Genomic DNA, 14,748 nt, shown 5'->3' on the forward strand with positions numbered 1-14,748 from the left:
TTTGTCATTATTAGCTCCCTTGTGTCATCCTTCAAAGAACCAGTGTTTACTTCATCTGGTCTCTTCCCAGTTGTTGCCCTCGGTCGTGGATGTTTTGCATTTAGAACCTACCATAAGAGGCAGGAGTTGGCTAGTCACTCCCTTGAGCTTGCCCAGCCATTCATCAAGATCATGGCTGATCCATTCTTCACTTTAACGTCAATACATCTGTTTTCTCTCCATTTTGTTTGACTTTCCTGCAACTTAAATTTCTGTTAATCTCTGCCTTGAATGTATTCAATGACTCTTCTCTTAGTCACGATGCTTTGCAATTCTTTGGAGTACAAATTCTTCCTTATCTGTGTAATTGCTATTTCAGGAGATGAACGTTGCCTGCCCAATGGAGCTGGTTGAGTATAATCAGAACCTCTGTGCTGGGGTTCTTAGTCTGGAAGGAAGCATCAACATTGGTTTGCCTATTCTGCCAATGGATTTGGGAGAACTTTGCAGACAGTGGTTTTGAGATGCCTGCTGTTCATTATCCATGTTTTCAAGGTATACAGAAGGGTAGGCATAACACTGCTTGTTAGACGTTGTGCTTGGTTGAAGTCTTGGCCTTTGAACACATTTTTCTTAGTCACCTATGCTGGTGGAGGTGGTAGTGAAATTTATCATGCCTTCAATGAAAGTTGTCTCATGATATGAAAGTGATCCATGTCTTCCAAAGACTTGCAATGCATGCTGATTGTTGGTAGGGCCAGCTTGGTAAAGAATGTTTTTTAACTTGGGTTGTTGATGTTAGACCATCCTTCTGTATAGTTCAGTGAAGGAATAATTATGACTTTGAGCTTGGATTCAAAATATGCACATAAGCATAGTCTGTGGGCCATTATTCAATGAGGTTGGAGTGATCTTGGTCCTCCCCTCAATGGGAAGTTTGTTCGAGCTGAGATGCAGAACTGTAGCAAGGATAATTGCGAAGAGATCTGATATGATAGTTTTGATTGACTTTTCTACTTTTGGATTGGATTTATGGTAGGCCTGTTGTTTGGGAACAGGGCTTGCATGGCATTGTGCAGCAGACATGAAATGGTAATGAGTATTTGAGGATAACCAGATTTGAGGGATTGTCTGGAATTAACTTTGGTTGATTTAGGGTTGAAGGTTTTTGTAAGATCAAAATAGGCCATGCATTGTGGTTATACTATTCCACAGCTTTCTGGCATTTTGTTTTTGGGAATGAGGGTTAATGGATGGAATCTGCATTGTGGCTCAGAGGGTGATCTCTTGGCCACTGGGAGAAAGATATTGAGGAGGATCCGAGCAATGACATTATTTCCTGTGGCAGACAGGAAAATGCTCCTGAACTATCTCATTGGACTTGTCTTTTGGTGATGATTGCGATTCATGATTATAGCATCTCGGAGGTTCTTTCCCCATGAGATCATGGATTCATACCAGTAGTATTTCTGTGCTATATTGTATGCATTTGAGGGTTTTATTTAATCTAGAGGCATTAATAATTTCAAAATTAACGGTGTCATGGTGCTATCAATTTCAAGGGATGAGTAATTTTAAAGAAATTGAGACTATGAAGAAATATGCTTATGTGCTACTTGAAAGAGGATAGCTAGTGATGATTTGTTTTCCATACTTGTAATTTTCTTTCAAACCCTGTTCTTGATTGAAGTTAGATTTCTTTGTCAAAAGATGATGATAACTGCCGACCCCCTAACATATATTTATTCTTTTTTTTCTTTCCTTCAGCCATAGACCTCTTGTATGGAGGTATATATTGTTTTATGTGTCAAGATTATATATATGACAAAGACATGGAACAAATTGCCAAAGAAGAACAAAGAAAAGCATGGAAGTTGCAAGGTATGTGGTACAACTGCTTTTTTATTTTGGCTCCTTTTGGGGTTTGGTCTTAAAGATGCTTTGAGGAAATGTGAGAAATGGCCAGGAATATCTAACACTCTGGGTAGAAAACTCAAGATACTGATTTGTTTCTCATCCAATTTGGACAATCAAACTTTTGAAAGCTAAAGGGGAAAGAACTCATTGAGGCACATCTCTGTAAGCTTAAAACTATCCAATATAATAGTTTGATTATTATGGATCATTTGAAGGCATAGATATTTAGTGTGGCATTGATTATGAATTTTGTATAAGCTGTCGTTTATGCAGGTAGAAAACAGAAGACTGGTAAGAAGAGCCCTGATGCAATAGAGTCTGGAGATGATAGAGGTTGACGATGACCTGGGGTAGAGAGATACCAGGCTTGGTTGTGTTGAAAAGAGATTATCTTTATAATTGATGTGATGTATCATCAGAAACTTTTTGAGCTCTGCTTCAAGTTGTGATGGTTTAAAAACTCCTTGTTTGCTTTGTCTTTTATTGAATAATCTCAAGTACATTTTTGGAGGAGATGATCATTTGTTGCATGCCTTACACCAGAATTGCTACTTTCTATCAATTCTTACAAATCTAACACACCACTCAAATGTGGAGTTTGGCCAGTCTTCAATAACCTTTTTCTTCCAGCTGACATCATACAATGGGATGAGTGGCCTCTTTCTGCTGTAATTTTTAGATTTTTGTCCAGAAAAATCAATCGTGCATGAGGGTTTTACCTTTTTAAAGTTAAAACTTATTTCCTTTTTAACTTTATAAGGACTGTCAAAGGAAATTGACAGGTTTTAAAAAAAAAAATGACTGAGGCCAGGAGACTCCAAAGGACTGATGTTCAGATGCTGAGATTGAGATGTGATGCTTTCCCAGGCAGATCTGGTCACCTTTTTTATGGATCATTTATGGTGATTGAAATGCCACATAACCAAGTTTATGTCTGACATAAAGATGAGTGGCATTGAAAGCAATATGGATAGCAAATTGCAAAGCTGTTAATATGCTAAGTAAAGGGCAAAACTGTAGCCAGTGGTTATCATTGTAGTGCGATCCACTTGAACCCATGAAGGATAGAACAGTACTGTACAGTACACATGAAGGATAGAACGATGAAAAGGTAAAAGCAGTGGAGGTGCAAAGAGATTTTTGGGTCCATGTAAATGTTTGACCAAATTGTCATGCACAGAGACAGAAAATCAAGAATAGGCTAATGAAATGCAAATCCTTAAAGGCTAGAGTCATACATCACAGAAATGGGCCCTTTGGCCCATCAAGGCCCCGGCAACCATTTTGCTCATCTACATCTATCCCAATTGTCCATATTAGGTCTGTATCCTCCTATTGCCTTGTCTATCTAAATGCCTCTTAAACATAGTAATTGTATCTGATTTCCACCACCACCTCTGGCAGTATATTCCAGATACCATCCACTTTCTGTATGTATTTTTAAAAAAAATCCTTGCCCTTCAGAACCCCTTTTAAACTCCTTCCTCATTTTAAATTTATGCTGCCTTATTTTTTAATACCCCTACCATGGGGAAAAAGATTTTGACTCTACTCCATCTGTGCCTCTCATAACCTTGTGTACTTCTATTAGGTCACCTCTTGGCTGCCTTTACTCCAGGGAAAACAAGCCCAGCCTATCCAATCTCTTAAAGTCCTCCAATCCTGGCAACATCCTGGTGAATCTCCTCTGTTCTCTCTCCTGTAGTGTGGCTACCAGAAGTGCACACAATATTCCAAGTGGGACCTAACCCACGTTATATAAAGTTGCAACATAACATCCCAACTCTTGTATTCTATACCCTGACCTATGAAGGCAAGCATGGCATATGCCATCTTCACCACCTATCGACCAGTGTTGCCATCTTGGGGAAGTATGGATTTGGACCCCTAAGTCTCTCTGTTCATCAACATTCCTTGGTCCCTAATAGTTATTGTGCATGTCCTACCCCTATTAGACTTTCCAAAATCCATTGTCTCACACTTGTCAGAATTAAATTCCATCTGCCAATACTCTTCCCAACTTTCCATCTGATCTGTATCCTGTTGTAGCCTTGGATAACCTTCCTCATTATCCACAACATCACCAATTTTTGTGTCATCCTCAAACTTACTAATGCCTTCTTCATTCACCTCCAAGTCATTAATATATATCACAAACAGGAAAGGTCCCATCACTGATCCTTGTGGTATGTCTCTCGTCACAGACTTCTAATGAGAAAGTCATCCTTCAACCACCACCCTCTACCTCCTATCACCAAGCCAATTTTGAATCCAGTTAGACAATTTGCCTTGTATCCTAAGATCCATAACATTCTGGACCATCCAGTCATGTGGGACCTTGTCAAATGCCTTACTAAAGTCCACACAGAAAACATCTACCATCCTGCCTTCATCAATCTCCTTTGTTACATCCTCAAAGAATTCAGTCAAATTAGTGTGTCACGTACCAGCAACAAAAGAAATACACCAAGTCATGTATAAGTGTTAAAAAAACTATTTTATTAATAACTACTTATGATAAGAAAAATAAAAGTAAAAATGTTAGATCTCAAACATTTAACCCCAAAAACTAAACTTGAAGTTTATGTGTGTGGCAAATTCCCAAACTCCAAGTCCAGGAATAGTTCTCAAAATTCAGTTCAGCAAGCGGTAAGGTGAAACATGAGCAAAGGCTTCTGCAAAACCACCGTTGACTGAAGAGGAAATGTAGAGAGGAAATGTAGAGAGAAAATAGAGTAATTACAAAATCCAAATGTTCCATGATGGAACTCGTACGACACCTCAGTCACTGATGATCTCCATTCCTTTGTTCCGAATTATCTGCCACCCCGAAAGGCATCCGAGACGTGGCCGTCCACACAAACACCTGTTTCCTTCTACAGGTTAACGACAAAGTGGACTCCACTGGATTATTCCAAAAATCCATACATGGATTGTAGTGACAGACACAGTTATTGTTTTTCATCCATCGATACGGCACAACATGGTGGGCCGAAGGGCCTGTTTTGTGCTGTATGGTTCTATGATACAGAGACCAGCAGGCAGGTCCCTCCCGCCCTCCCGTTGTTGTCGTCGTCATCACACCACACACACTACTGTGCCGTGTCTTTAAAGGGACATTCACCTAATCCGTAACAAGGGAAGCAGGATTTCCACTCACAAACCATGCTGACTATCCCTAATATTCCAAATGTATATACAGTGGCATGCAAAAGTTTGGGCACCCCTGGTCAAAACTTCTGTTACTGTGAATAGTTAAGTGAGTAGGAGATGAACTGATCTCCAAGTCATAAAGTTAAAGATGAAACATTCTTTTCAACATATTAAGCAAGATTAGTGTTTTTGTTTTGTACAATTTTAGAGTGAAGAAAGGAGCACCCAGCAAAAGTTTGGGCACCCCAAGAGATTTGAGCTCTCAGATAACTTTTAGCAAGGTGTCAGACCTTCATTAGTTTCTTAGGGCTATGGCTTGTTTGCAGTCATCATTAGGAAAGGCCAGGTGATGCAAATTTCAAAGCTTTATAAATACCCTGACTTCTCGAACCTTGTCCCAACAATCAGCAGCCATGGGCTCCTCTAAGCAGCTGCCTAGCACTCTGAAAATTAAAATAATTGATGCCCACAAAGCAGGAGAAGGCTATAAGAAGATAGCAAAGTGTTTTCAGGTAGCCATTTCCTCAGTTGGTAATGTAATTAAGAAATGGCAGTTAACAGGAATGGTGGAGGTCAAGTTGAGGTCTGGAAGACCAAGAAAACTTTCTGAGAGAACTGCTCATAGATTGCTAGAAAGGCAAATCAAAACCCCCATTTGACTGCAAAAGACCTTCAGGAAGATTTAGCAGACTCTGGAGTGGTGGTGCACTGTTCTACTGTGCAGTGACACCTGCACAAATATGACCTTTATGGAAGAGTCTTCAGAAGAAAACCTTTCCTGTGTCCTCACCACAAAATTCAGTGTCAGAAGTTTTCAAAGGAACATCTAAACAAGCCTGATGCATTTTGGAAACAACTCCTGTGGACTGAAAGTTAAAATAGAACTTTTTGGCCGCAATGTTGGGAGAAAAAAGGGTGCAGAATTTCATGAAAAGAACACCTCTCCAACTGTTAAGCATGGGGGTGGATCGATCATGCTTTGGGCTTGTGATGCAGCCAGTGGCACGGGGAACATTTCACTGGTAGAGGGAAGAATGAATTCAATTAAATACCAGCAAATTCTGGAAGCAAACATCACACTGTCTTTAAAAACAACAACAACAAAAGAAGCAAGCTGAAGATGAAGAGGATGGCTTCTACAACAGGATAACGATCCTAAACACACCTCAAAATCCACAATGGACTACCTCGGCACAAGCTGAAGGTTTTGCCATGGCCCTCACAGTCCCCTGACCTAAACATGGAAAATCTGTGGATAGACCTCAAAAGAGCAGTACATGCAAGATGGCCGAAGAATCTCTCAGAACTTGAAGCCTTTTGCAAGGAAGAATGGGTGAAAATCCCCCAAACAAGAATTGAAAGACTCATAGCTACAGAAAGCATTTACAAATTGATACTTGCCAAAGGTGGGGTTACTAAGTACTGACCGTGCAGGGTGCCCAAACTTTTGCTTTGGGCCCTTTTTCCTTTTTTGTTATTTGGAAACTGTAGAAGATGGAAATAAAAAAAAGTAATCTTGCTTAAAATATTAAAGAAATTTGTCATCTTTAATGTTATGCCTTTTGGAAATCAGGTCACCTTTCACTCGCTTAGCTATTCACAGTAACAGAAATTTTGACTAGGGTGCCCAAACTTTTGCATGCCACTGTAACTCCTGGACCTTAGAATTTTCTCCAATAATGTCCCTACCACTGAGGCTGGCCATATCGCTGCTGCTCCTGTTAAATAAGGAATAAAATTAGATATCCTCCAGCCTTCTGGTACTTCACCTGTGGCTAATTGAAGATGCAGAACTCTCCATTGGGGCTTAGCAAACTCCTCCCCCTTTTCCATAGGACTCTGGGATAGACCTCTTTGACCCTGGGGATGTATCCACCCTTATGCACTCCAAGACTTCTAGCACTTCCATCTTCTTAATACCCAAATCTCCAGACCACCAGCGTATCCCTCCCTGACTCAGTATCCTCACTTACTCCTTGGTGAATGCAGATGAGAAGTATTCATTTAGGACCTCTCCTTCATCCCCTGACAGCACACACAGATTACATTTTTGGTTCTTAAGGGGACCCACAGTTTTCTCTAGGTACCCTCTTGCTCCTAGTATACTTTTAGAATGGCTTGGGATTTTTCTTGATCTAACCTGCGAAGGATATTTCATGGCCTGTTTTTGCCCTCCTAATTTCCTTCTTAAATACTCTCCTCTGGCCGCTATATTCCTCAAGAGACTTGCTTGAATGTAGTTCCCCATTCCTGTCATATGTTTTCTTTTTTTTATTCCTGATCAAACTTTCAATAATTTTTTGTCATCCGAAGTTTCCTAATCTTGCCATCTTTTCTTTTCACCCATACCAGAATATGCTGTCCTTGAACTCTAGCTAACACTCATCACAAATAGCTGCTCCCAATCTATTTACATCGTCCCCTCTTGCGCTCTCGAAGTCAGCCTTCCATCAATTTAGGTCCTTTTAATTTGACCAACCTTGTCTTTTTTCCATAACTACCTTGAATCTTACAGAATTATAACCACTGTTCTGTGTTCCCCAACATGCACTTCCAACACCTGCCTGATTTCATTTCCTAGGATGAGGTCAATTGCAGACCCTTCTCTGGTAGGACTTGAAGACTAGAGCATAAGATGGTTGAAGTTGTTACTACAGTAAAAAAATCCGGTTAGATTATGCATAAAGTATTGTGAACAATAATGTCTTCAAATTTTGGAAGAATGTATTGATATTCAGTGTAGATTTGCCAAGGGTTAAATTAAGGAAAAATTACACAAACTACTGTTGAAATCCCAGGAAGTTAGATTAAGGAATTCTTTGATTGTAATTCTAAAGATATTAAGAAGGGTTCTCAACCAGCCACATGAACTCTTTTTGTTTTCTTCGAATGCTACCTGACTTGCGAAGTATTTCTAGCATTTTCTGATTTTGTTTCAGATATCCAGTATCTGCAGTTGTTTTTATTTTCATTTGATAGTACAGCACAGTTGGAGTGGAGCTACCTTTTGCTGGTTGGGGAGTCTAGGACCAGAAACTTAATCTAGAAATTAGAGCCAGGTATCACAGGAGTTAAATCTGTAAACCCTTCTGCACAGGAGGTTAAAATTTATACTGCTTGGTTAATTGTTACCTTTAAATGCAAGAACACTTTTTTTAAAAAGGGTATTCTGGAATATGAGACATGAACATAATATTTGGATGTGTTTGGAACTGGATCACAGGTTAGCAAGGATATCATTGAATAGCAGAACAGGTTTGAGGAACTGCAAGGCTATTTAGACCATTTCCTCCCCTTCACAGCAAGAGATATTTCTTCTATATTGTTACACATTTTGCACAACATTCTGAATTTTTCCTGTTAGCTTTTAGCTGAGTCTTTTGCATTCTTCTATGGGGAAGTTCAATGAATGCTTTAAAAAATCCAAGTATGTTTACGGGAGACTGTTCTAGAAAATGTACCATAATTTGAATGTACAAACAAAGAGCAGGTGTGGACTACTCACCCTCTGGCATTCAATAGGATGCAAGCTGATCTTATTACAACTTCAGCATACATACCTACCTCCAATAATCTTTCACCCCCTTGCTTATCAGGAATCTGTCTACCTCTCTTTTAAATGTATGGATCCTACATTCATCCATGTAATAATTAATCAGACTTCTCAATGTTGATTGTTGCAAGGGATAATTCCTCTGCTTGTCTTTAAAATCTTCATTGCCTTGGAGGACAGATGGTGCTTTAGTCTTCCAATGTGCAGTCAATGATACATTGTTGTCAATCTAGAATATGTACTAGAGTCTCTGGAGTTTCAATATGTAAAGACTGGATAGTAAACTGCCCCTTTCTGTCTGTGTTTCCTTGTAATCCTCAACCAGTTTGCATAGAACAGAAAGCCATTTAAGATTTAATTGTCGACTCATTATAGTGATGTAGATGTCCATATGCTCTGCCAGAAGTACCATAGAACCATACAGCACAAAACAGGCCCTTCGGCCCACCATGTTATGCCATCCATCAGACCACCCTCACACTACCTAACCCCTTCCTCCCGCATATCCCTCTATCTCACGTTCCTCCATATGCCTATCCAACAAGCTCTTGAACCTGTTCAATGTATCTGCCTCCACCACCACCCCAGGCAGTGCATTCCATGCACCAACCACTCTTTGGGTGAAAAACCTCCCTCTGACATCTCCCCTGAACCTCCCACCCATAACCTTAAAGCCATGACCTCTCGTCTTGAGCATTGGTGCCCTGGGAAGGAGGTGCTGACTGTCTACTCTATCTATTCCCCGCAATATTTTATATACCTCTATCATGTCTCCTCTCATCCTCCTCCTTTCCAGTGAATAAAACCCTAGCACCTTAAGCCTCTCCTCATATTCAATACTCTCCAATCCAGGCAGCATCCTGGTAAATCTCCTCTGCACCCTCTCCAATGCCTCCACATCCTTCCTATAATGAGGCGAGCAGAACTGAACACAGTACTCTAAGTGCGGCCTAACTAGAGTTTTGTAAAGCTGCATCATCACCTCGCGGCTCTTAAACTCAATCCCGCAATTTATGAAAGCTAACATCGCATTGGCCTTCTTAACTGCTCTTTCCACCTGTGAGGCAACTTTCAGTGAACTGTGAATATGAACCCCCAGATCCCTCTGCTCCTCCACACTGCCAAGTACCTTGCCATTTACCCAGTACTCTGCCCTGGAGTTTGTCCTTCCAAAGTGTACCACCTCACACTTCTCCAGATTGAACTCCATCTGCCACCTGTCAGCCCAGCTCTGCATCCTATCAATATCCCTCTGTAAGCTCCGACAGCCCTCCACACTATCCACGACACTGCCTATCTTAGTGTCGTCTGCAAACTTACTAACCCAGCCTTCCACCCCCTCATCTAAGTCATCTATAAATATCACAAAAAGTAGAGGTCCCAGAACCGATCCCTGCAGGACACCACTAGTCACTGCCTTCCAATCTGAGGGCACTCCTTCCACCACAACCCTCTGCTTTCTACATGCAAGCCAATTCCTAATCCACACAGCCAAGCTTCCTTGGATCCCTTGGCCTCTGACCTTCTGAAGAAGCCTACCATGAGGAACCTTATCAAATGCCTTACTAAAATCCATGTAAACCACATCCACTGCACTGCCCTCATCAATCTTCCTGGTCACCTCCTCAAAGAACTCTCAGGCTTGTGAGGCAAGATCTTCCCTTCACAAAGCCATGCTGGCTGTCCCTAATCAGTCCATGATTCTCAAGGTGTTCATAAATCCTATCCCTTAGAATCCTTTCTAACAGCTTACCCACCACAGACATGAGACTCACCGGTCTATAATTCCCTGGCCTATCCCTATTACCTTTTTTGAACAAGGGGACCACATTCACAACCCTCCAATCCTCCGGCACCACCCCCGTAGACAACGAGGACTCAAAGATCCTTACCAGCGGTTCAGCAATCTCCTCCCTAGCCTCTCGAAGCAGCCTGGGGAAAATCCCGTCAGGCCCCGGAGATTTATCTGTCTTAATATTATTTAACAACTTCAACACATCCTCTCTCTTGATATCAACAACCTCAAGAACATTACCCCTACCAGCACTCGCTTCCGCATCATCAAGACCCCTCTCTCTGGTGAATACCGAAGAGAAGTACTCATTCAGAACTTCTCCCACTTCCGCTGCCTCCAGGCAAATTCTCCCACCTTTGTCCTTAATCAGACCTACCTTCACCCTAGCCATCCTCCTACCCTTCACGTACTTGAAAAAGGCCTTGGGATTTTCCTTAACCCTACTAGCCAAAGCCTTTTCATGTCCCCTTCTAGCTCTCCTCAGCCCTTTCTTAAGTTCCTTCCTCGCTACCCTATATTCCTCACGGGCCCTGTCTGAACCTTGCTGCTTATACCTCACGTATGCTACCACCTTCTCCCTAACAAGTCATTCCACCTCTCTCGTCACCCACGGTTCCTTCACCCTGCCATTCCTTCTCTGCCTCACCAGGACATATCCCTAACATCCTGCATAAGATCCCTGAATATCGACCACATCCCCATGGTACATTTTCCTTCAAAAAGGACATCCCAATTTACACTCCCAAGTTCTCTCCTTATAGCCTCGTAGTTAGCCCTTCCCCAATTGAAAAACCTCTTGTCCTCTCTGCACCTGTCCCTGTCCATGACAATTTTAAAGGTTATGGAACAATGGTCACTGTCCCCCAAATGCTCACGCACCAATAGATCCTTCACCTGTCCCGGTTCATTTCCTAAAACTAGATCTAACATGGCATTCCCTCTAGTCGGCCTGTCAACATACTGCGTCAGGAATCCCTCCTGGACACACTTAACAAATTCTGTCCCATCCAAACCTTTGGCACTAAGCAGGTTCCAGTCTATATTTGGGAAGTTGAAGTCTCCCATTATAACAACCCTGTTATTTCTGCTTCTCTCCAAACACTGCCTGCCAATCTGCTCCTCTATATCTCTACTGCTACCGGGGGACCTATAGAATACTCCTAGTAGAGTAACTGCTCCTTTCTTGTTCCTTAATTCCACCCATACAGACCCTAGAGATGATCCTTCTACAACATCCATCTTTTCCACAGTCTTAAGTGTCCCTGACCAGTATCGCCACCCCTCCACCTCTTCTCCCCCCTTCCCTATCCCTCTTAAAACACCGAAAACCAGGAATATTCAATATCCACTCCTCTCCTGACATCAGCCACGTCTCAGTAATAGCCACGATATCATAGTCCCCCATACTTATCCAAGCCCTCAGTTCATCCCCCTTATTCCTGACACTTCTTGCATTTAAGTAAACACACTTCAGTCCATCTACCTTACTACTTTTACAGCCTGTATTCTGCTTCTCCTTCCCCAAAGCCTCTCTACCTGTTTGATCTAACTTTTCCCCATTCCCTTCTTCCTCTGACCTACTCCTCCGGTTCCCTTCCCCCTCACAAACTAGTTTAAACCCTCCTGAACCACCCTAGCAAATCTCGCCGCAAGGATATTGGCCCCCTTCTGGTTCAGGTGTAACCCGTCCTCTCTGAACAGGTCCCACCTTCCCGAGAAGAGATCCCAATGATCCAGAAATCTAAAACCCTCCCTCCTGCACCAGCTTCTCAGCCACGCATTTATCTGCCACCTCCTCCTATTCCTACCTTCACTATCACGTGGCACTGGCAGCAATCCCGAGATTGCTACCCTTGAGGTCCTGTTCCTCAATTTTCTGCCTAGCTCCCTGAACTCACTCTTCAGGACCTCATCCCCCTTCCTACCTATGTCATTGGTGCCAATATGGACCACAGCTTCTGGCTGCTCTCCCTCCCACTCAAGAATTCTGTGGACCCGATCAATGACATCCCGGACCCTGGCACCTGGGAGGCAACATTCCATCCGGGATTCATGCTCACTGCCACAGAACCTCCTGTCTGTTTCCCTGACTATCGAGTCCCCTATCACTACCGCATGTCTCTTTCCCACCCTTCCCTTCTGAGCAGCAGTACCAGTCCCAGTGCCAGAGACCTGGTAACTGCAGCTAGGCCCCTGCAGGTCATCCCCCTCAACAGCTTCCAAGGCAGAAAACTTGTTACTGAGGGGAACAGCCTCCGGGGTTCTCTGTCCTGTCTGCCTGCCTGACTTCTTCCTCTTCCCTCCCCTGACAGTCACCATTCTATCTGCCTCCTGAACCTCAGATGTACCTGCTCTAAGGAGGGGTGACTGTCTCCTGATGGACTGTGTCTACATAACTCTCTCCCTCCCTCCCTTATGCTGCGCAGTGTTTGTAGCTGCGACTCCAGCTCATCAACTCTGAGCCAAAGTTCGTCCAGCCTCAAGCACTTACTGCAGATGTGGCTGTCTTGGACTGCAGCAAGGTCCACGAGTTCCCACATCAAACAGCTGCAGCATACCACCATGTCCTCCATCTGACTACCTTTTTTTTCCCTAGTTAGTCCCACCTACAAATCTATAATGACCAAAAGGTAAACCTTGCCTTTACCTACTTACCAGCTACTTACCCTCCTTGCCCCTTCACGCCAAAGCCCCTTGAGCCAAAGCCCAGAACACTCTGCTGCCACTCACTCCACTGCCCGCTCTATAGGCTGTTTGCTTTTTAAGCTGCCTGCGCCGCGCCTGCGCAGTCCAGCCCCCACTCGACTACTTAAAAAAACTTATTAAAAAATCTAAACCTTACACTAAAAACCCTAACAAAAACTAACCCTTACACCCAAAAACCCTAACAAAAACTAACCCTTACACCCAAAAACCCTAATAAAAGTGATAAACAGAGAAAACACTTAGCTGCTCCGAAGTCCTCCGAACCGAAGCCCGAGTACTGGTGTATCTGCTGATGTAGGGCATTTTGGAAAACTTCCAAATTATTTGGCCCTCAGTCCTGGGAAAGGATGAACAAAGATTTAATCCAAGAACATGGAGAGGAAGTTTAGCATTAAATATATTCAGACTTAATTGGGTATTGAAACTGGAGAGAGGACTACACTTTAGTCTCAGATTTGGCTTGAAGCATGTGGTTTTTGGAAATTTGCTTAAGTATGTAGTAATATGATAAATATAAAGACTCCCATTTATTTGCACCAATCCAGCCACAACAAATTTTGAAATATGGTTATGCAGAACACCCATTAGCAGGAAATTAGACAGATGAAGCACATTGCCGTCCTGAAGATACTGATTTCTGCTTCAGTGGAGAATGTCAGTGTGATTTGACTTTTCTACTTTTTACACCGGGTCTGCTGATCCTGATCAATATTTAATCTAAGGAATGGGCATGGGGCTTGTCTGAAATGCATAGGAATTGCCACAATGTAGTCAGGTGCTGAGCTTCTACTTGATGACCTGAGGGAGGAATCACTCTTGTGGGGCAATGGAATCGATTTCTTTTAATATCTGGAATAATCATAGCGTTCCATTAGTCAGATTGCAGACTTCCAAATAAACTTTATTTTTGAAATTGTTCAATGGGAATATATGTTTAAGATTTACACCAATTTTTAAATTCTTTGCATTTTGGTTAAATGTTGCACAGTCTGTACATCGTTTCTGTGAATGATCGAGTCAAAGATTTGAAATATCTTCTTTAATTTGGTTAGGGGTTGGTGAAAAGTATTCAACATGGGAACCAACAAAAAGAGAATTGGAACTACTACGGCACAATCCCAAACGGAGGAAAATAACTACAAATTGTACCATTGGTAAGTGAATGAGAATTTAGTAAAAATAAGACCAGGAGCTCTTGGTGATGAAGATAATGTCAATGTCAGTATCACATTTAGATCATGTAATAGATTGAAAACTCTCTTAATGGTTTGCTTCTACCATATTATGTTACTGTGTAGTGTGTTTTCCCAACGCTACCTGGCATCCTTTACCTGCAAAATCCTTAAGTGGAAAATCATCAAGGGACTATTCTCTATTACAATCCTGAATGTAGAACTACGAGATGGCTTTCTTCTTGAAATTATTCGTTTTGATTTTCCCATCAATCGTCTTACTTCTTGACACCAATCAAAAACTATCAATTTATATGTAAAAGATTAATAGTTTCTGTGATGAATTTAGCGTGCTTGGGTCTGGCATTGGGTATCAAACAAGAAATGTCCTGTTGATAACATTTGAATGGTGGTTACCATCCTCCAGAAATAGACTTTGATCAAGTCCTGGCCTTGATCTGTATTTGTTTTTC

General features: G+C 42.1%; 1 protein-coding gene across 2 annotated transcripts in view; it reads left to right on the forward strand.

Annotated features, from left to right (window-relative positions):
• Positions 1-14,748, forward strand: part of usp22 (ubiquitin specific peptidase 22) — a 160,538-nt gene that overhangs the window by 94,583 nt on the left and 51,207 nt on the right. For both annotated transcript variants that reach the window (XM_052022494.1, XM_052022495.1), the window contains exons 3-4: positions 1,747-1,860; positions 14,156-14,257. In XM_052022494.1, coding sequence (XP_051878454.1) covers positions 1,747-1,860; positions 14,156-14,257 — 216 coding nt within the window. The remainder of the gene's footprint in view (positions 1-1,746; positions 1,861-14,155; positions 14,258-14,748) is intronic.

Source organism: Pristis pectinata, chromosome 8, assembly GCF_009764475.1.
Source record: "Pristis pectinata isolate sPriPec2 chromosome 8, sPriPec2.1.pri, whole genome shotgun sequence".
NCBI classification, from domain to species: domain Eukaryota; kingdom Metazoa; phylum Chordata; class Chondrichthyes; order Rhinopristiformes; family Pristidae; genus Pristis; species Pristis pectinata.